General features: G+C 37.4%; 1 protein-coding gene across 1 annotated transcript in view; it reads left to right on the forward strand.

The window, feature by feature from the left end:
- CNGB3 (cyclic nucleotide gated channel subunit beta 3) overlaps window positions 1-23,614 on the forward strand; it is a 194,714-nt gene that overhangs the window by 113,815 nt on the left and 57,285 nt on the right. The window contains exons 14-16 of the mRNA XM_007517351.1: window positions 11,739-11,880; window positions 13,709-13,868; window positions 17,945-18,042. Coding sequence (XP_007517413.1) covers window positions 11,739-11,880; window positions 13,709-13,868; window positions 17,945-18,042 — 400 coding nt within the window. The remainder of the gene's footprint in view (window positions 1-11,738; window positions 11,881-13,708; window positions 13,869-17,944; window positions 18,043-23,614) is intronic.

The raw sequence follows: 23,614 nt of genomic DNA on the forward strand, positions 1-23,614 counted from the left end.
AGTCTAGAAGGAAAAAAGAGAGGAATGACCAACTGGAAATGGAATTACCATTGATTTATGTGGAAAATTTTTTCAGGGAGCCAGGTAGTGAAACACCTTGTTAAGTGCACATATTTATTACCAAGCACAAGGATCCATGTTTCAGCCCTCACTCTCCACCTGCAGCAGGGATACTTCACAAGGGGTGAAGCAGGTGTCTCTCTCTCTCCCTCCTCTTTTTTAAAAAACAAAAATTTATTTATTTATTTATTTATTTATTTATGTATTTTTGTATTACAGAATTACAGGTTGACAGGGGTTTGAATCTACACCATTTCCACCACCAGAGTTCTGAATCTTCAGTCTCCCCACTGCAGTCCACCACAGTTCCCTTAAAGTTTTAGACATGGGCCAACCATCTTCTCTACAGCTATCTGTCCACATTTATACATAGTTACCCCTTCTTTTTCTGATTTAATCCTTTCTTCCCCTCCAACATGACATGATAACTACTTCCATATGTCCCTCTCCTTTTTCCTTCTCTCTCTCTGGATGCTAATGCAGCTGGAGTTCAGTGCCTTTTTATCTTCATCCTACCACTTCTCCCCTGCTGGAATATGGATCAGGGTTGTTTCTGGGGAGAGGAAGGTAGGAGTTCTGGCTTCTGTAGATGCTTCTCCACTGAGCATGGGCGTTGACAAGTCGATCCATACCCTCAACCTGTTTCTATCTCTCCGTAGTGGACCAGAGGTCTGGAGACGCGAGGGTCCAGGACACATTGGTGAGGTCATCTACCCAAAGAAGTTAGGATTTTAGGTTTTAGGTTTTATAGTTCTTCTTGGTTCAGTATTGGAAGGGTATATGTTTCTAGGAATTTTTCCTTTTCTTCCAGATTATCAAGCTTGGTAGCATATAGTTCTTCATAGAAGTTTTGCATGATTTTCTGGATTTCTGTGGTGTCAGTTGTGATATATCCTCTATCATTTACAATTCTATTTACTTGGGTCTTCTCCCTTTTTTTAGTGAGTCTGGCTAGGGGTTTGTCAATATTGTTTAAATATTTTATATTTATTTCCTTTTTTCCCTTCTTGTTTTATTGTTGTCATTATTATTATTGATGTTGTTGTTGGATAGGACAGAGAGAAATGGATAGAGGTGAGGAAGACAGAGAAAGGGAGAGAAAGACAGACACCTGCAGACCTGCTTCTCTGCTTGTGAAGTGACTCCCCTGCAGATGGGGAGCCGGGGGCTCAAACCAGGATCCTTAAGCCAGTCCTTGCTACTTTGTGCCATGTGTACTTAACCCGCTGTGCTACTGCCTGACTCCCAATATTGTTTAATTTTAAAGAACCAACATTTGGGTTCATTGATCTTTTGTATGGTTCTCTTATTTTCAATGTTGTTTATTTCTGCTCTAATTTTAGTGATTTCTGTCCTTCTGGTTGCTTTAGGGTTCCTTGGTTCCTCTTCCTCTAAGTCCTTAAGACGTGTAGTAAGGTCGTTTATTTGAGTTTTTCCTTGTTCTCTAATGTGTGCTTGTATGGCTATGAGTTTCCCTCTCAATACTGCTTTAGCTGTGTCCCAACTATTTTGGCAGCTTGTATCTTCATTTTCATTTGTTTTCAGGAACATTTGAATTTCTTGCTTGAGTGTCTCTCTGACCCAGTGGTTCTTAAGTAGCATGTTGTTGAGTTTCCAAATTCTGTGACTTTTAGTAATTTTCTGTTTGTTGTTAAAAGTTAGCTTTACTCCACTGTGATCTGAGAAGATACTTGGTATGATTTCAATGCTCCTGAATTTGTTGATACTGCCTTTATGGCCTAACATGTGGTCTATCCTTGAGTATGTGCTGTGTGGATTTGAAAAGAATGTGTTTTGGGGGGTGAAGAATGCTGAAAATGTCCAGAAGGTCTAGTCTGTCTGTCTCTTCATGTAATTCTCTTGTTTCTTTGTTGATTCTCTGCTTCACTGATGTGTCAAGTGTGAGTGCAGTGTTAAAATCTCCCACTATTACTGTATTACCATTCATGTATTTTCGTAGTTCTTTCAGTAGATGTTTTATGTATTTAGATGGGCCCTCATTGGATACATACATGTTAATACTTGTTAAATCTTCTTGGTTGATTGATCCTCTAATCATTATGTAATGGCCTTGACTATCTTTTATTACTTTATTTATTTTAAAGTCTATTGTGTCAGAGATGAGAATGGCTATTCCTGACATTTTTTTGTGGTCCACTGGCTTGTAGAATAGTTTTCCATTCCTTTACTTTAAACTTGTGTTTGTCTTGTTGGGTCAGATGGGATTCTTGCAAGCAGCAAGAGTTTGAGTGTAGAAGTCAAATAGTCTTATGGGTTTTCCCCTGTATGTGACTTTTTGTTTTTCACTTGCAGCCTTTAGGATCCTTTCTTTATCCTCGCTTCTTTTCATTGTAACTATGATGTGTCTTGGTGTCTTCAGGTCTGGGTTGGTTCTGTTTGGGACTCTCTGAACCTTTTGAATCTTAATGTCCTTGCTGTTGTTTAGGTCTGGGAAGTTTTCTTCTATAATTTCCTCTAGTATGTTTACTTCCCCTTCTTCTCTTACTTCCTCTGGCAGGCCAATTATTCGAATGTTACTTCTTTTGAGAGCATCCCATATGTCTCTGTTGTTGTTTTCAGTATCTCTCAATCTCTTTAGGAACTCTTTTACCTCTTTCTTTGTTTTCTCTAGCACATTCTCTGTCTGGCTAATTCTGTTTTCTACTTCTGTTAGAGTGCTTTCCCTTCCCTCAGCTTCAGTCTTCAATTCAGTTATAGTATTAGCTTATTCTGCTAATTGACCTTTTAGTTCAGCTATTTCAGCTTTCAGTTCTCTAATTACCTCGAAGTACCCCACCCCACCCCACCACCCTATGCCGCCAAGCAGGTCTTCAAGTGTCTATCTTTCTCTTCCCCTCTCTGTCTCCCCTCCTCTCTCAAATTCTTTCTGTCATATCCAACAACAACAAGGACAACAAAAGCGGAAAAATAGCCTCCAGGAGCAGTAGAGTCCTAGTGCTGGCACCAAGCACCAGTAATAACTCTGGATGCAAAAAGAAAAAGAAAAAAGGGAGTTGCGTTAAGCACATGTGGCACAAAGTGCAAGGACTGTCATAAGGATCCTGGTTGGAACCCCCGGCTCCCCACCTGCCTGAAGGGGAGTCACTTCACAGGTGGTGAAGCAGGTCTGCAGGTGTCTGTCTTCCTCTCCCCCTCTCTGTCTTGCCCTCCTCTCTCCATTTCTCACTGTCCCATCTAACAATAATGTCATCAATAACAGCAATAATAACTACAACAACAACAGCAAAAACAAGGGCTACAAAAGGTAAAATAAATAAATAAATATTAAAAATCATTTTTAAAAGACCTGTTTAAGTATATTCCCAGCATTATAATGTATTTTCTTTGTTATTTGGTTATAAAATATAAGCATTACTATATTGTCTCTGCTCTACTGATTTGGACAACAGGTCTCACTTAAAACTGGAATTATACTAGCCAGGCACACAGGTTGTCACATGCATAAAGAAACTGGCTTTTAAAAGCTACATTTTTACAATTCTTTTTTAGTAAAATAGGTATATGGCAGTTATTATCATACTTAATTTTCATCAAAATTTTTCAACATCACCTTTCTGTTTCTTCATATTACTCTTTGACCTTATAATTCTAAAGTATTCTTTAAAAAAACATTTGTGATGGTTTCTGCTGACCTATAATTTGATGGCTATTTATAAATCCATTGGATTGCAAACTTTGCCCCAGTTAGAATTAAGCAGCAAATTGTGGCATACCGGTAGAGCACTGCAAACATCTAAAAAAGAGTTAAGTTTATTACTTCTATAAGTCCTCTCAAGAATAAGTGTCTACTTGTCTCAGTGGAAGATAGCAAGTCATTTTCATGTGAATTGTATAAATATCACCCTTCATTAAACTGTGAAATTTAAAAGAGTAAAGATTTAATTCAAAAGGAAAATAGAAGTAGTTATAATTACTTGATACCCAGGAATGTCTTCTAGTGTACCCTTGTTCATACATACCCATGTTCATTTTTAACATAATTTTTACTTGCAAACACAAAGCATTTAACAGATCCTTAATTACAATCCCTAATACATAAACTAGGAGTGAAAGAGTAAGCACAGTTGTCTTGGGGTAAAAAAGGAATCAGAATTACTATACCATTATGTTAGAAAAGTTTAGACCTTCCACTACCTCTTGTTTTTTGCTTATGAAGATTAGGTAGCTTAAAAATATTTCACTTAGAGTTCCTTAGCTATTTCAGAAGCTACCATGAAAATAAAGAATGGTCTTCACCAGAGAGATATATCATTGGATAGGGTTCCTGCCTCACTATGAACACTGACAAGAGTTATTATAACTCCAGAACCCACTTGGAATATTCTGTGGTTCTGGAGGAAGCTGGTGTCCCTCCCTCTCTGTCTACCCCCCCATATCTCTCTATTCCTCTCTCTCTCTCTCTCTCTCTCTCTCTCTCTCTGTCTGTCTCTCCCTCTCCCTATATTTGGTGGCCTAAAGTATGCATGTAGCGATGCTAATAATATATATATTATTATAATTATATATAATTATTATATATATATAATCGAGAGGGAAGGGATATATATATATATCCCTTCCCTCTCAATTTCTGGCTGTCTCTAGCCAATAAATAAAGATAATTTTTAAAAAATTAAGACAAATACATAATAATGGTTTTCTTGAAAACTTCCCACAGCGTTGCATTTAGAGCTTGAGAGCTTGTCTGGAGGTTCTAGCAGGGGAGCACAGCTACTGGTATAGCCTCTACCGAAGACCAGTCAGTCTCTATTCGGGAAAGGCCCTCCTCAACTGAGCATGCAAGGTTATAAGTTCTTACTAACTTGATTTAATTTTATCAGGATTCATGAATTTAACTTGCTTTAATGTAGGCAACCTTTCCATTGTTGTCCATTTTACTGTGTTACTATAACATACCTCTTCTGAATAGTATTTTCTTGGCTCAGATAAACTGTTAGCTTAAGGTCAAGATGAGAGAAATGACTGCAATAAAATTAACCAATAAATTTTTCAAACTCAAAAAAAAGAGAAATATTTAACTCAATTGTTGTCATAGTCTCATAAAATATCTTTAAAAGAAAAGGACAAAGAAAATAGGGGGAGGGATGGAATGAAGAAAAAACACTGGGGATCTGTTCTATGATGATGTAAAGGAACCTTTATTGTTCTGCAAAAAATGTTTACAAGAAGATGAAAAACTGTACCCATGTGTCAACCACTGCACTATAAACCATTAATACTCCAATAAAAAATGACAAGAAAAGAAACAAAGATAGAAAGGGAAAGCAAAAAAAATGAAACTGGGCCTGTGTAGTGTATTGCAGAAAAACAAAGATTCTGGGTTAGGAGGGGGAGCAGGTGGAGAAATCATTATGGTCCTGGTACATGATGGTGACAAAAAAAACTAAGTTGGGGGTCAGTATATCCTATAGACACATATCACAGGGAGATAAGAAACTGTACCCCTGTATCAACAACAGTGCTGTTAAAAACCATTAGCTGATGAGAGAAAGAAAGAAAGAAAGAAAGGAAGGAAGGAAGGAAGGAGCAGGAGGAGTTTTTCATTGGGGGGGGCATTTCTTCCTATATTTGATTCACAGAGGAAGAATTTCTATTTCACACTAAATGTTTTTATGATATTGTGTCAAATTCTACCTTGTTGCTTTAACATGGAGCTAGCATGTCTGTGTATATACAACCTGATAAATAGATTATGTATTAAATCAGCTAGATAGAATCTCTTTGAACAAAGCTATCTGACCAGGGTGTAAATACTAGAGGTGGACACACTTGACTAATTAAGCTAATGCTAGAAAGTCAATAAAATGCCATCTAACTAAATTACAAATCTTACCTTTGGTTGTGCATGTCTGGGTCTAAAATATGTCTGAGGAAAGAATCCCAAAATAAACTTTTAAGCATCTGAGCAGAAAATTTCCAATTAACTTAACAGGCCATTTCATATACATGAGAAATAGTTCAAGGCTAACCCTTCAGATAGGGAAAATCAGTGCCAAAGTTTCACATTCGATTGTCATTTTCCTAACATCCACAAGTTGAAAGAAAGGATTACACATGTTTGTTCCATTGTCACTAAAGTAACTTTGAAGAGAACAATAATAGTCCTTATGATGGAAGTGGCCCAGTTGCCACTCCTGGGTAGTATTAGATTTAATACATTTCCAGGGCCAGGTGGTAGTGCTCCTAGTTGAGTGTACATGTTACAATGTGCAAGGACCTGGGTTCAAGCCCCCAGGCTCCACCTGCAGGGGGAAAGCTTTGCCAATGGTGAAGCAGTGTTGTGAGTGTCTCTATGTCTCTCTCCCTCCCTATCTCTCCTTTACCTCTTGATTTCTGTCTATATACAATAAATAAAGATAATAAAAAAAATTGAGTAGTTGGGCAGTAGTGCAGCGGGTTAAGAGCAGGTGGCGCAAAGCTCAAGGAGCAGCATAAGGATCCCAGTCTGAGCCCCCAGCTCCCCACCTACAGGGGAATTGCTTCACAGGCGGTAAAGCAGGTCTGCAAGTGTCTGTCTTTCTCTCCCCCTCTCTGTCTTCCCCTCCTATGGAAAATGGGCCCACTCTCTGGGAAGCCCAGGCCATTATTTCCATAAGAGTCTGAGCGGGTAGACCCCTAAGTTCTCCCCCTTCCCTCAGATAGAGATAATGGAAGGTCCCTCCTGACCTCATGAACTAATGATGGATGGCTTCCCCGGACATGGCACCCTTTCTGTACATGCCACTCTATTCCCTTAAAGCAAAGCTCATGAATTACTGTGTACTCAATTGCTCCCTTCCCCCTGCCCTGAAGTCCCTGTAATTTATCCTCAGAGAAAGTTGCATTGTTGAGCTCATGACCAAGCCTTGTATGGTGGCTTTCCAGTTGTGATAAAATGTAAGTCAACATGTAACTGCGCATTGTGTTTGGGTTAATGATTACCTCAACCTTCTTTCTGGACCATGGGTATATCTGCTTGCTTGCATCTGCCATCTGAAGCTTCTCCCAGATCTGGATAATTCTGGCATGGCTTCTTCCTCTCCACACAGGACACCCTCATCACGCAGAGCCACCCTGTATGTCCCAGGGGGCCACTTCACCCTCTGCCGCCTGCAGCCAGGGAGGCAGGGACCCGGAGTGACCTGCACCCTCCTCTCTCCATTTCTCCCTATCCTATCCAACAATGACAACATCAATAATAACAATAAAACAAGGGCAACAAAAGGGAATAAATAAATAAATAAATATTTTAAGTTTTTTTAAAGATTTAATATATTTCCTAAACTTAAAGAGACTCACATGTACAAGACATTTGGCCAAAATAAATTATGCAGCAAGAAATTATAAGCTATAATTTGAAAACTAAAAATGCAGTGCACAAAATTAATTCCATACTTCTTCAAGGTGACTCTTTTTGACACCAAGTTCACTGTAATATCATTAAATCCCATCAAGCCTGCTAAAGAAATTGCAGGGTGGTAATATTTGTATTGTCATGACAGAATAGTCTCAAATTCTACCAACAAACTAGTTTTTCTGTTCCTTTATCTACCAGATTAAATATAATAATAATACTGTGCACTTCAAAAGATATTGGTTTTAAAAATTGGTAATTTTTTATCTATTTATTAGTGTTGCTATTAGTGATTTAATTAATGGTTTACAAAATTATAAGATTACAAGTGTAAGGCTTCACACCACATCCACAACCAAAGTTCTGTACCACTATCCCCAACCACCATAGTTCTCACAAAGTATAAGAGATCATTTGGCTACTTTCTTTTTGCAAATCTATATGCATTAACTGTCTGTTCTTCACATATGAGTGAAACCATCTGGTAGCTGCCTTTCATCTCTTTGCTTATTTCACTGAACGTAAACACTTCCAGTTCCATCCATTTTGTCCCAAATAATACAATACTATCTCTTTTAATTGGAGATTAGTAATCCCTTGAATACATATTTTTAATTTATTTTTTATTATATTTTTATTTTTAAAGACTGTGTCCCCTCCCCATCACCACAGGGTTTTTACTTTGGTACCCTACTCTAGATTTAGTCAAATCTTGCTTTTAGTTTCCCTTTCTGTTCTTCTTTCTCAACTTCTGTTGATGAGTGGGATCATCCCATACTCATCTTTATCTTTCTGACTTAGCTCACTTAACATAATTCCTTCTAGCTCCATCCAAGATGGGTCAGAGAAGGTGGTTTCATTGTTCTTAATAGCTGCGTAGTACCTTGAACACATATTCCCATAACTTCTTTTCCCAGTTGTCCAGTAATACAAATTTGTGTTTAATACTAACTTTAACAACAATTTGATTTTTTTCTCCTTTTATGTGACTTTTTTCTTTTTATAAATTGAAAAAAAATACAAATAAAGGAGAAATAATTTATAGGACAGTTGTCATTTCTTATGTACTTATCATAAGTGTCTGCCCACCACTCTCACCATCAACCTGAATCCTCCTCCACCATAATGTACCTTGTCTGAAACTCTCTCAATTCTCTCCTACCTCCTCCTGCCCATGCAGAGTGCTTGGCTTTGCTGCAACAGGCTACACCTGATCCAGATTTTACCCTGTGCTTTCCTTTTCTTATTTAAATTCTTCCTATAAGTGATATCATTTGATATTTGTCATTCTCCTGGCTCATCTCATGTAACATGACTCCTTCAAGTTCCATCCTTTCTTACAGCTGAGTAGTATTTCATTATATATATGAACTACAGAATTCTTAGCCCCTCATCTGTCATTGGGCATCTGCGTTGTTTTCAAGTCTGGGCTATTAAATATTGTGCTGCTATGAACATGCATGTACATCAGATAGGTGTTTTTGTTTTCTTTAGATAAACTCCTAATAGGTCTGCTTTAATGTTCTGAGAAATCTCCAGGCAGTTTTCCAAAGGGGTTAAACTAGTAGCATTTGTTATTTCTGTCCTTTCTAAGGTGTAAAATGGTATCTCATTGTTGTTTCTATTTGCATTTCTCTGATAACCAGTGACTTAAAGCATTTTTTTCATCTCTCTGTTGACCATTTGGATATCTTTGTTGGTGAAGAGTCTATGTCCTCTCCCCATTTTTAAAACTGTTTGCTTTTATTCTTGAATTCAGTGAAGTGTTCTTTGTTTTGGTAATGGTTTCTTTTGTTGTACACAAGCTTATCAATTTGATGTGCTCCAGCTAGTCTATTTTTACTTTTGTCTTCCTAGCTACTGGACTTGAGTTTGCAAAGATGGTTTAGAAACAAATCTCAAAGAGTGTTCTGCCAATGTTTTTTTTTTCCATGTATTTTATGGTTTCTGTTCTGACATCCAAGTGGCTGACCCTTTTGGAGTTGACTTCTGTGCAAGATGATAAGCTGTGGTCTTTTTTTGTTGTCTTGCATATTTAAATCCAATTTTCCAAGTACCATTTACTGAAAAGACTCTGCCTCCTCCACTGAATGCTCTGAGTCCTCTTGCCATAAATTAGTTGTCTAGAGGTATATGGGGGTTTCTTTCTTTCTCCCTTTCTCTCTTTTTTGAGATTTAAATTATTTATTTATTTGAAGAGGTTAATGCAGTCATTGTACATGAATATAATATCATAATGCACCAGACCCCCAAAGTTCTCTTCCATCCTTCCCTCTGCCCTCATTCCCCAGAGTTCCTTGCTTTGATGCTATGTACCATACCCACTACACTATGTACCATATCACACTACACTTGTGTTCTCTTTCCTTGTCTTTATTTATTAGGTCCCACTTATAAGTGAAATTATTCAGTATTTGTCCTCTTTTTGGTTTATCTCACATAACACAATATCAATAAAATCTTCTGGTTTTATCCAAGATGACACAAAGGAGATGGCATCATCATTTGGACATCCAAGGACTATTTTATCATGCATATATGCCACAATTTATTTTAGTCACTCACCTGTCATTGAACATCTGGGCTGATTCCAAGTTTTGGTGATTATAAATTGTACTGCTATGAACCTAGGTATACATAGGTCTCTTCTGACAAGTTTTTTGTTTCCTCTGTATAAATACCTAAGAAAGAAATTGCTGTCATATGGTAGGTCTATTTCTAGTTTTCTGAGACAACAGTTGGACCAGTTTACATTCCCTCTTACTACTTACAGATCTAAAAATTTCAAGCTATTCAATGTTAATCCAAGATTCTAGAATACCTAGTTGGTACCCACTGAATCTAACTTTTTCTTTTTAACAGTATCTGGAGATGTTCTATATACACAGAACATATATCATCAAGTATTTAGTGGAAATACCTACTTCAGTCATGTTATATAGCTGTATGAATATACCAAATAGTTTGCCTGATCATGCATATATATGATTCTCTCTTTATATAGGCTCTAATGATTTCAGTCTCTCCATTTGTATTTGTTTAAATTAAGAATAGAGTTTTCACCAAGTATATTTTCTGAGAATACCTGCTTTTCTTCAGTATTGAATTTATTTTTTAATTTTTTATTGATTTAATAATGATTATCAAGGCTGTAGTATAAGAGGGGTACAACTGCACACAATTCCCACCACCAGAGTTCCGTATCCCAACCCCTCATTGTACAGAGTTCAGCTCTCTTCTCTGTGTCACAGCTTACATATTCAATGATGTAGTAAGATACAGTTAGCAATATGAAAGGAAGGGTTTACTTGCTCTGTTTTCTAGCACTAACAATTGGAAAATTCAACTGTAGTAATAACAGGTTTTCCAGCTGCATAAATATCCTTGATATCTATGATACTTCTCATAAATCATAACATACCAATAGCAGTTTAAAGATAGCCTCAAATTTTTTGCTGCTCCTCTGATTGAAAGGTGTATCTAAAATTTATTTCCCTTTATTTATTTATTTCTCTGAGAAAAAAAAAACAGCATTTATATACCCTGAGGCTGTTGTGCTATAAAAAAAGTTCAAGCTAGTCATATTAATAGTCTGAATGAAAAGAAAGAGATAACAACTTCCTACAGTTATCTCAATATCTTAGGCCAGATTTACATATACAAGAAAAGAAGGTATCCTCAGCATTTTTAAAAATTTTTTTATTTATAAAAAGGAAACCGACAAAACCATAGGATAAGAGGGGTACAACTTCACACGATTCCCACCACCAGACCTCCATATCCCATCCCCTCCCCTAATAGCTTTCCTATTCTTTAACCTTTTGGTAGTATGGACCCAAGATCATTGTGGAATGCAACCTTTAGCATTTCTAGCATATAACTGTGGAGACCAAAAATCCCATGTAACAGCTTGAATCAAGGCCCCAGACTTCTGTTTCTTAATCAAGTCTTCTCATGTATCTTTGGCCATTTATATCACCCAAACTGAGAGTCAATCACAAATGAACCATCTCTGTTTAGTCTTGTACAGATTCCCAATCTACAAAATTATAAACCTAATAAAGTAATTACTTTATACAACCAAATCAATAAGAAATAAATAGAATAGCTAGTAAACAACCTGCTTTGGTTTATTTCATCATTTCACAATGTTTATCAAGAAGTGAGCACACCAGTAGCTATGATATTTGTCAGTGCTACCTACAGAAAAGAATACATATAGGAAGAAATGTATTAAAATTTAATAGTAATTTATACTTATAAACATAGTCGTATTCTTGTGTTGTAGTGAAAATGAAAATCTAAGTATCTTATCATTTCACAGGTATCTGAGATGTTATTACTGGGCAGTTCGATCTTTGATTACCATTGGGGGTCTTCCAGAACCACAAACAACATTTCAAATTGTTTTCCAACTGCTGAACTTTTTTCTAGGAGTTTTTGTGTTTTCCAGCTTAATTGGTCAGGTAAATTGAGTTGTAAATATTAATTCATAGATAGTTAATACTGTCCTTTTTGAAAGACTAAACAAATCTTTGTAAAGTTTACAATAAAAAATAAATCTACCATATATATATATTCATACATATATGTGCATATACATTATATGTTTTTTGTTTGTTTGCTAACTTGTGTCTATTTCAATAAATTGGAGGACTGGTGCTGGGAGGTAATACACCTGGTAGAGGTCATATATTTCCAAGTGATGAATTTGAAAATTTTTAGCACCTATCAAGAATAGCTTGGAAGAAAGAGATCTATGTATTGAGAATGTTGAAAAATACCTGAAATAGTCACAAAGGAGAAAGTTAAAGACTAAAAAAAAAAAAAAAAAAGATACAATCACAGTGGTCAGGTGGCGGTGTACCTAGTAGAGAATTCAGTGTTACAATGTGCAAGAACCTGGGTTCAAACCCCAGGTCCCCATGTGCTGGGGGTGGGAAGGATGAGGAAGGGGGAAGAGAGAAGCTTCACAAGCAATGAAGCAGTACTGCAGGTGTCTCTCTTTCTCTCTTCCTCTCTGTCTCTCCCTCCCCTCTCAATTTCTCTCTGTATCTATCCAAAATAAATTAAATAAAAAATTAAGAAATGATACAATTATTTTGACTGTCTATACAGTTGCTTCATCAGATACTTTTGATAAATGGATGTTTATTAACTTGTTAAATGGTAAGTAATAAATGTATCAAAATAAAAGAACCATTTAAGTTAGACCTAGATGAATGAGTACCTTTTAATACACAGAAGGGGTTTAGCCAGTAGAATGAATGAGGTAAATTTTAAGTGTGCAAGTGAGGTCCTGGTTCTTTTCCTTTCCCTATTATAAACTCACAGCTAAAGCAAATTTACAGCCACTTGCTTCCCTCTATGTGAGAGAAAGAGTTGAGCTATATATCTTTTTTTGTGCTGAGACCTTAAAGATCAGCTTTTAACCTAGAGTGGGTTTTTATGGCTGAGTTATAAACATCTAAGAACTAAAACCTGACAGTTCCTTAAGTATTGTCACAGCAGTAGATGATGCTTCAGTAATTTCAAGACATTTCGACTTTTCCTGAATACTATGCCTTAAGCACGATGAGATTTGATTTTATCTGTCTAAACAACAGAGGGGGAAGTACAGAGGTTGCACTTTCATGATGAATTGAATCTATATAGCCAGCCACACTGGATAATCTATGAAGGATGTTTTCAAAGTGAGATTTATGAATATAGCCTAGTCATTCTGCCACATAATTGTTCAGCTTTCTTTGCACAATCCTTGCATAAGCACAAACTCCATTAAGTTCTAAAATGTCAACTAACTTACTTGCAGAAATACACAAATTTGGGGGGGAGGGTGTATTCAGATGTTGGCATTATATAACTGAGTTCTGGCAAAAGCCTCCTGCAGTAAGATCTTGTTGTCCGCATTTTGCTCAGAAAGCAGAAATGGGGGCCAGGTGATGATACACTTGGTTGAGCATACATGTCACAATGCACAAGGACCTGGGTTCAACCCCCTGGTCCCCACCTGCGAGGGGAAAGCTTCACAAGTGGTGAAGCAGGGATGCAGGTGTCTCTCTCTTTCCCTCTCTATCTCCCCTACCCCTCTCAATTTCTCTGTATCTATCCAACAATAAATAAATAAAAATAAATAAAAGAAGAAATGATTTTCCCGTTATTTTTGTGTAAATAGTTGTAATTAAGATATAATGGCAGTGTGTGTGTGTGTGTGTGTGTGTGTGTGTGTGTGTGTGTGTGTGTGTGTGTGTGTGTGTTAAAAATCTTCCACGTCTTCTGTATTTGTGGTTTTAGATGAGAGATATAATTGGAGCAGCCACAGCCAATCAAAACAACTTCCGTGTCTGCATGGATCAAACTATAGCCTATATGAATACTTACTCCATTCCAAGGATTGTACAGAAAAGGGTTCGAACTTGGTATGAATATACATGGGACTCTCAGAGAATACTAGGTAAGTATAGTGAGTTATTAACTAAATCCCTGTAAACTTTGCCATATAAGGGAAGTTCTGTGAAAAAAAAAAAGTTCTAGATGTGGAGACTAATTGGATTTGAACAAAAGATTCAAAAACAACTAAATGGTTTTTAAAGCATTAAATTTATACTGTGGGATTAATATTTTTTTCTTAAAGATACGGTCTTGATTGGCTGGTTATGCAGTTTTTATAGAGTAATGACTAAATCTGATTCAGTGCCTACCAGAGGCTACTTATTACACACGTTGCCTCATAGAATGTACATACACACACAAATCAGGTACCATCAGCACTTTTTGGAGACAAAGAAATGGATATTCCTAAGTAAAAAAAATTGGGCAAGGACACAGAGTCAGCAATGGTCTAAATGGACTCAGACCTGAATCTGTTCTCTAAATCCTTGCTCTGCGTCATTGCCCTTTTCTGTTCTCTAAATCCTTGCTCTGCGTCATTGCCCTTTTCTGTTCTCTAAATCCTTGCTCTGTGTTATCGCCCTTTTCTACAGAATGATACTTCACAGTATCTACTATGCGGACTACAATTCTAGAGTTAAAAAACTTTTATTTAAAAAATAATAATTTTCATTAAAGGATATACAATATTAAAGTATGTCAGAGACAATGTGCTCACTGCCAAATCAGATTAAAGTTTTATTCCCTAATACTTCAGCATAGAAATAAATGAATTAGGGAGTTGGGTGGTAGCACAGCGGGTTAAGCGCACATGGCACAAAACACAAGGATCCCAGTTCAAGCCCCAGGCTCCCCACCTGCAAAGGAGTTGCTTCACAAGCGGTGAAGCAGGTCTACAGGTATCTTTCTCTCCCCCTCTCAGTCTTCCCCTCCTTTCTCCATTTCTCTGTCCTATCCAACAATGACATCAATAACAATAATAATAATAAAACAACAAGGGCAACAAAAGGGAATAAATAAATATTTTTAAAAATTAAACAAAAAAAGAAATAAAGGAATTAGTGCCATGGGGGGGGGGGTCAGGAGAGAGGAGGAAAGGGGAAAGTAGCAACTCTTTTTTTTTTTAACCTCCAGGGTTACCCCTCGGGCTCAGTGCCTTCACTACGAGTCCACTAGCAGCCATTTTTCCATCTTAGTGGATAGGATAGAGAAAATTTGAAAGTTAAGGAAAAGATAAAGAGGGAAACACCTACAAGCCTGCAAGCCTGCTTTGTAGCTCATGAAGCTTCCCCCTGCAGGTGGGGAGCTGGAACTTGAACCAGGACCCTCACCTAAGTCCTTGCACTTAGTTCTATGTTTGCTTAGGCAAGTGCTTAGCCCGACCCCTAGGAGTAGTAATATCTCAGGTGTGGTCTTTAAATCACAAAAAGTCTCCCTCCTCCTCTTTTTTTCTTGCCACCAGGGTTATCACTGGGGTGCAGTGCCAGTACAACTCTACCTCATTTGGTGACCTTTTTCCTCTCTCTTTTTTTGGACAGAGGGTGAGAGACAGAAAAAGAAGGATAGACAACACAATACCACTCCATTTAAGGTTCTCCCCTTTAGGGGCTTCCATGTGGTAGCCTTGCACTGGAACCCTAGTCCTTGCACATGGCATCGTGTGAGCCCTTCAAGGATCCATAAAAGTTAAGGCCAGATAAGAAAGAAACACTTCTTTATTGATAGTGTATACTTTTCTTCACTTTCATGCCATTTTTGAAACTCCAGTCTTTAATTTAGAGCCTGAGTGAATCCGAAAAAACAAAACAATCATGGTCATCCTTAGCTATTTCTTAGGGCATTTAAAATCCTGAAAAAGAGCAACAATAAGCTCCCACTTTCTGCACCCCAAAAAGAATTCTAGTCCATATTCCCAGAGGAATAAACAATAGGGAAATTTCCAGTGGAGGATAGGGGACATAGAACTCTGGTGGGAACTGTATGAAATCACACCCTTATTACAGTATACCCCTTACAGTCTTGTAAATAAATATTAAATCACACACCAAAAATAAGAATGATGGGCTCAAAGTCCAGATGGCACAGTAAATAAAGCATTGGACTCTCAGTCATGAAGTCCTGAGTATGATCCTCAGTACTATGTGTACCAAGTGATATTCTAGTTATCTCTGGTTTCCATTCTCATAAATGAAAGCAATAAATAAATACTTAAGAAACGAAAGAGTACTAAGATGAGCATCACTACTTAATTTTGAATACTGTTCTGACTTAATGGATCAAAAAAGAGAGAATTAGATGTAAACATATTTAGAATCAGTATTGGGATTAAAGAACTTTTCTCCTCTAAATGGCTATAAGAAATATTTTAAAAAATCAGGAGCCAGGCAGTGGCACACCTGGTTAAGTGCTCACATTACAGTGCACAAGTACCCAGGTTCAAGCCCCTGGACCCCACCTGCAGGAGGAAAGCTAGCTTCACGAGAAGTGAAGCAGAGCTGCAGGTGTCTCTCTTTCCCTCTCTATCTTACCCCTCCCTTCTCAATTTCTCTCTAGCTCTATCCAATAATAAATAAATAAATAAGTAAATAAATTTTTTTAAATAAATATTTTAAAAAATCAACTTTTAGTAATTCATAGCACACCAGACACAAAAAGTTGGCAGTTCTTTAATGGTGTATATCATCTATAAAAGGCTTATCATTTAATTCTCACTTGGAAAGAATATTGATGTATCACATTCTCTACTGAGTTAATAAGCAAATAAATAGCAATAATTTGAATGTTTGACTTGTTCACTTAACACATTCTTTACATTCCAGTCCCAGAAGGGTCTAGTTCAAACCATGCACAACTGAACATGGCACTTACACCTTCTCTGAGTCACAGTTCCTCTTTATTCTTTTTGTAAAGCAAGAACGAGAATTGTATCCTCAAGGTTGTCACAAAATCAAATAAGATAATGGATATGACAGAGCTCTATAAGCTTTCGGTTACCACATGGTGCTCATTATTTGAAAACTCTAGGCTATCAAAGCTGGAAGTTGTAGAATTAGAAGACAATATTCTTTTTCTCATCCCTGTTTGTTCAAACGCTTATTTATTTATTTATTTATTCCCTTTTGTTGCCCTTGTTGTTTTATTGTTGTTGTGGTTATTATTGTTGTTATTGATGTCATTGTTGTTGGATAGGACAAAGAGAAATGGAGAGAGGAGGGGAAGACAGAGAGGGGGAGAGAAAGATAGACACCTGCAGACCTGCTTCACTGCCTGTGAAATGACTCCCCTGCAGGTGGGGAGCCGGGGGCTTGAACTGGGATCCTTAAGCCTGTCCTTGCACTTCAGGCCAGGTGCACTTAACCCGCTGCGCTACCGCCCGACTACCCAAACGCTTATTTTTTATAAACATTAAACTTCACATCTAGAAACTCAGCCAGCACAGGTCCTGGAATTATTCAGTAAATCACCAGTAATTAAAATATGTTTCTATGACAAAAAACAGTGCTTTTATGATGTGAGGTGTATATATATATATATATATATATATATATATATATATATGTATATATATATATATATATATATATATATATATATATATCCCACATAATAAAAATATAAAAGTTAAAGTGACTATATATAAAGAGTTGGTGTGGGAGGCTGGGCTATGGCTTACCTGGTTAAGCACACATATTACTAAGAACAAATACCCATGTTTGAACCACTTGCTCCCCGCCTATAGAGGGGACACTCAAAAGCGGTGAAGCAGGTCTACATGTATCTTTTTCTCTCCCTGTATCCCCTCCTCCTCTCTCAATTTCTCTTTGTCTTATCCAATAAAATGGGGGGGGTCAGCCAATAGGAGGAGGAGCCCCAGTGAGAACCCTGGTGGCAAAAAGAAAGAAAGAAATGAAGGAAGGAAGGAAGGAAGGAAGGAAGGAAGGAAGGAAGGAAGGAAGGAAGGAAAGAAGGAAGAAAGAAAGAAGAAAGGAAAAGCTGAAAAAAAAAAAAAAAGAAAGGAAAAGCTGGTGTCTACTCATTAGTTATTATTGTATTGTTTTGTTTTGTTTTCCCCTTATACTTTGGTGCTTTTTCTCATTATTTATTCTGCTTTCTGGGTTGATGTGTTTTGTCTTTATGAAGACGAGTCTCATGTTCTTGAGAACCTTCCAACAACAATGCAATTATCTCTGGCCATTGATATGAACTTCAACATCATCAGCAAAGTTGACTTGTTCAAGGTAAGTGCTTTTATAATTAAGAGAAGAGCATGATATCAATTTCTCTATAAAATCTAAGTCCTTATTATATACCTATATGATTTTTTGTGTATGTTTAAAGTAGAGTAATTTGGAAAGACAACAAACTATTGGTCTCTCTTCAGCAGATGATTTATTCTTTTGGCATCTTAAAATTAATATCAAAGAAGAAGAGTTGTTTAGACTCTTCTTGCATTAATTTAGATATAATTAAACACTACAGTTCTATGATTTTGCTAGTATGCACATCATTTCCTATTTATGAATGTGCCTTGGCACATATGGATTAGCTCTGGGTTGGCTTGACAGTCAAAGGATTGTGCATAATCATGTCTTCCATTACACATAAAATTAGACTTCTGAAGTGATCAAATTCATATTTATAGACTTTTTCTTTGGAAATAAATGTATAACATTTGGGATATTCTTAACTTTCATATGCTCTTTTTTTGCATAACACTGCATGTAGCAATTAACAATGTGTGTGGATTTATTGATTCACCTATTAAATTGATTTATTTAGAATCTAATTTTAGTGACCAGAAATGCAACTGAAAACATAAACTTGAACAATGGAGTTCAAATTTTAAAAAAGGTGTTGAAAAATAGATGTGAACATTATAAACATAAAGCTTTAGGGGCTGGGTGGTGGCACACCCGGTTAAGTGCACATGTTACAATGCACAAGAATCCAGGGTCAAACCCCTGGTCCCCACCTGTAGGGGAAAAGCTTTATGAGTGGTCAGGCAGTGCTACAGGTGTCTTTCTGTCTCTCTCCCTATCTCTGGAGTCGTCTTTCCCTCTCGATCTTCCCCTAACCTCTCTATTTCTGGCTGTCCCTATCTAGTAAATAAAGATAATAAAATAATAATAATAATAATAATAATAATAAGCTTTAAATAGGTAAGTATGTGGAGAAAAATAGGTAAATATGTGGAGAAAAAAAGAATGAGGGGACCAGGCATTAGTGCACACAGTTAAGTGCATGAAGTAAAAATAAAAATAAGAATGAAGCTAAGGAGATAACTCGGGGGTAAAGCACAGGACATATCTGTGTAGTATAGTCCCAGTTTCAGTTCCTAACACTGCCTGTACTAGAGATGAGTCATGCTATGGTATTTTGGATCTATTTATCTATATATCTATCTTATTTTATTTTTTATTTTTATTTATTAGATAGAGGCAGACAGAAATTCTCTATCATGCTAAACTATCTTTTGTATATGAGGGAGAATTAAAGATATTTCAAACATCTAAGCACTCAGAAACTGAAGGAACTCATCACTACCAATCCAGCTTTACCAGAACTACTGAAAGGAGTCCCATGTGAAAAGAAGCAAAGGAATTCCAACTGTTAATGAGGTGATCAGTTGTACAGTAGAACCAGAACACAACAGGGGAAAACAAAGACACAGGAAAGGGGAAGGCAAAATTGGATAGAGTAGTATGGGCAAATGTCTGTGAACAGAGGCCAACTTAAGAAAGACCACTGTTAGTGCCACTTTTTAGCTTCTTTCCACCCTAAGATCCCTATTCTCATCTGTTCTGTTTCTACTGTTTGGTTCCTGTTTCTTTAACATTTTGTCCTGCTTTATATCTCACTGCCTTTCAACCACCAAGTTGCAGATACTACCATGATTCCATCCTGACTTCCCTGGGCAGAGGACCTCACAATTGTGTCCTAGAACCTCACCCCTGTAGAGCCCTACCACACTAGGGAAAGATAGAAACAGGCTGGGAGTATGAATCCACCCACCAATGCCCATGTTCAGTGAGAAGCAATTACAGAAGCCAGAACACCTTCCTTATGCACCCCAGAAAGAATTTTGGTCGATAACACAAGAGGGGGAGAAATGTTAGGGGAAGATGATGAAAGGGCTATGGACTCTAATTCCATGAAATCCCAGAGAGAGAAGAAAAGAGGAAAAAACATTCAGAAGTAGCATTAGTGTAGGTATGACTTAGAAATGAAGAGAAGGCAGGACCACATAAGGAAAAAAAAGGGGGGGAGGAAATATATCTAAATATAGATAGTTATAAAAATAATAGTCAACCCATATCTATGACCTTGAGAGACCCACTGCAGTTTTCAGTGGAGAGAATGAGGACACAGAATTCAGATGGTGGAAATGGTATGTAATTATACCCGTTATCTCATGATTTTGTAAATCAGTGTTAAATCCCTGATAAGAAAATGGGAGAAGGATTTGTGGGAAGAGAAAATAAATAAGTAAATGAAAAAAAATAGGGGAAGGGAAGGAAATACTATTGTAGATATTGTAAGTTAGACATAATACTAATGGTAACCACAAACCAAAATATAACACAGAGACAAATAAGGAACATATATACAATAAGCAAGACCATCATAGAAAATCATCCACATAAAGAAACAAACAAAAAGACAGTAGTAGGAGAATTTAACACACTACATACAGGAAGAGACAGATTATCAGGACAACAACAATAACAACAAACATCAATGAAGAAATAAATGTCTTAAATGAATTCACAGATGTGTCCTCTGGCCCAAAATTGATGGAACTGGAGGTGATTATGTTTAGCAAAATAAGTAGAGAGATAGGACACAGTTACCAGATGGTTTCACTCATATATAGAATCTAGAGAACTGATACACATGAACTCGTGAAAAAAAAAAAAAGCCAGAAAATAAAACTATTTCTCAGACTTTGTGTGAACTATGGTGGCTCATTGGGAGGTGGGAGGGTGGGGACACAGAACTTTAGTGCTGAGTGTGGTATGGACCTATTCCCTATAACCTTACAACCTGTGACCCACTATTAATCAAAATTAAAATTTTAAATTTAAAAAAAGCAATGTGGAAGAAAATTCATTCTCTTGGAAGGGGAGAATTCAGTCTTTTTCTTTTTTCCTCTTATGACATTAGCTGGCTGGATGTTGTCCACCCAAATAGTGAAGTATACTCAACTTTACTCAGTCTATAGATATGTTAACCTCATCTAAAATAATAATAATAGTGTCCTCACCGTGGCACTGTGATTTTCATTTTTGTTTTGTTTTCAACTGAAGATCGAAATAACTAAGGTCTAGCCAAGTTACAGAAAAACTTAAGCATCATAGGCCTTACCCATTATCAAAGCTGTATGGAGTATAATTAAGTCAAAGATACAAAATTAAGCTGTTGCTATCTCAAATTTCAAATCTGATGCATGTCTTCTCAAAAGAATAATAACTGTATTTATTAGATTTAAGTTATGGACTACAGTGTACTAATTTCTTCATCACCTCTTACTTTTCACAGCAAGCCTCTGAAAAACTTTTATCAATATTCCTCTTTTATAGAAAGTACAAAAGTGAAACATGGATTGAACATGGTGTGTTGCACCAAAGTAAAGGACTCTGGTGGAAGAAGGTGGATAGGAAGTAAACTCTGGGGGCCTATTATACAATGAAATTGTATGCATATGCCAATTCTTGTACTGCAAAGTATTAACCCCCTCCATAAATAAATGGTGCAAATTACTTACCTGAGGCAATGGAGCACTAAGAAATGGAATAGGGTTTGAGCATAGGACTTTGTTTTTTCTATTTTCTTTTTATTAATTATTGTAATTAAAAAATAAGGGAGGTCAGCTGCTAGTGCAGTGGGTTAAGTGCACAAGCTCAAGGATCTCAGTTCGAGCTCCAGGCTCCCCACCTGCATAGGGGTCACCTCACAAGCAGTGAAGCAGGTCTGCAAGTGTCTGTCTTTCTCTCTCCCTCTCTATCTCCCCTCCTTTCTCAATTTCTCTCTGTCCTAGCCAACAACAACATCAATGGTAACAATAACGACAACAAGGGCAACAAAATGGGGAAAAAATGGCCTCTAGGAGTAGTGGATTTGTGGTGCAGGCACCAAGCCCCAGAGATAACCCTGGAGGCTAAATAAATAAATAAATATAAGGACTTTGTGAAAGTACAGCTTAGTGCAACTTTAACTCAAAGGTTTATTACATGGCAGTTCAGCAGTACTGAACAGCGTATTTTAGGTACAGCAAAATAGGCACTTATCAGCAGATATATAGGTTAGTCATAATGGCTGTTGAGGAGAGTCTTAAGAGTTTACTGGCTAGCTCAGTTATACCTGTTCCGTTCCCAGGAGAAGCAGCCATGGTGGGCACCTCAAGCACATAGGGAAGCAGGAGCTGGAAGAGAGCATCACAGGAAGAGAGAACCTCTTCCATCTAGTACATACTTAAGCTCCATCCTGACATCAGGCCTTTGCTAATTACATCACAATGATTAATTATTTTTTTGATAAGACAGAAATGAAGAAAGGAGGGAGAGAGACAAAGAGAAACTTGCAGCACTGCTTCACCACTTGCAAAGCTTCCCCACTGCATGTAGGGACTAGAGCTTGAAGTACCTTGACTTTGTGCATGGTAGCATTTGAGCTGAACCAGGCATACCACCACCCAAACCCTGAATATAGGATTTTTTTTTTACTCCATTCTATGAACTTAGCTACTCTGGACTGCTATCTTCCAGTTCCCTATGAGCTTTATCTGAGTACATGAGAAGATTCTAAGGAGCCAGTGAAGTTGTCAAAGTCAAGAAAGTGGTCACTACTAGGCCACTCCATCATCTGGAGCCCTAGTCAGGTTATCCTTGGATTCCCACATAAATATGATGGGCCTAGACCTCTAACAGATCCCTCTCTCCACCATCACTGGTCATCTCCATTAGGAACATCATATCACTGGTCATTAGGAAAATCATAAACCCTCTGTGAGTCTCTACAGAACATTGCCTTCAATGTAGAACAATGGTAGTAGAAATTGCCCCACCTGGGGCCAGGTGGTGCACCTGGTTGAGCTCACACGTTACAGTGTGTAAGCCCCTGGTCCCCACTTGCAGGAGGAAAGCTTTTCAAGTGGTGAGGCAGAGCTGCAGGTATCTCTCTGTCTCTTTCACTCTCCCCCTGACCCTCGATTTCTGGCTATCTCTATCCAATCAATAAATATAATAAAATTTAAAAAAAGAAAAGAAAAGAAAAGAAATTGCTCCACTCTCTGAATGGATGCTGGATCAACATACTCTGCCACTCAAGAAAGACTGATCCTGAAATGAGTGCAGCCTAGAATGTTCCCAGCTATGACCATGGAATTCGAGCTTAGACCAACAGGGATGCAGAGACTACAAAGGCTCCTGTGCTAAATATGAATAGACATGGGCCCTACGTCAGATCAATTGTCTTGAGTCGCTGAAAGACAAAAGGGAGCTGGAAAGGTAGGAACTTGTTGGTATGCATGAGACCCCTTCTGTTTCATTTGGTTTAAATCCCCCCTGCTTAACACTATTCTATTTACATAACCACTTCATTCTATTTATATAACCGCTGTTAACAAGCACCTGCCTCCAGGGCATTGGTTCAATCCCCACTGTTTCATGATATGTTTTTGTTCCACCCCCCCTCCTTGTCACACCCTGATCCTCTCCTTGTCACACTCTGATTGTCACCAGTCACTTTTCTCTCCACCCTCTCTATGTCACACCCTGTTTCCACCCTACTTGGCAAGTATATATAAAGACA

Source organism: Erinaceus europaeus, chromosome 1 (assembly GCF_950295315.1).
Source record: "Erinaceus europaeus chromosome 1, mEriEur2.1, whole genome shotgun sequence".
Classification (NCBI taxonomy): Eukaryota; Metazoa; Chordata; class Mammalia; order Eulipotyphla; family Erinaceidae; genus Erinaceus; species Erinaceus europaeus.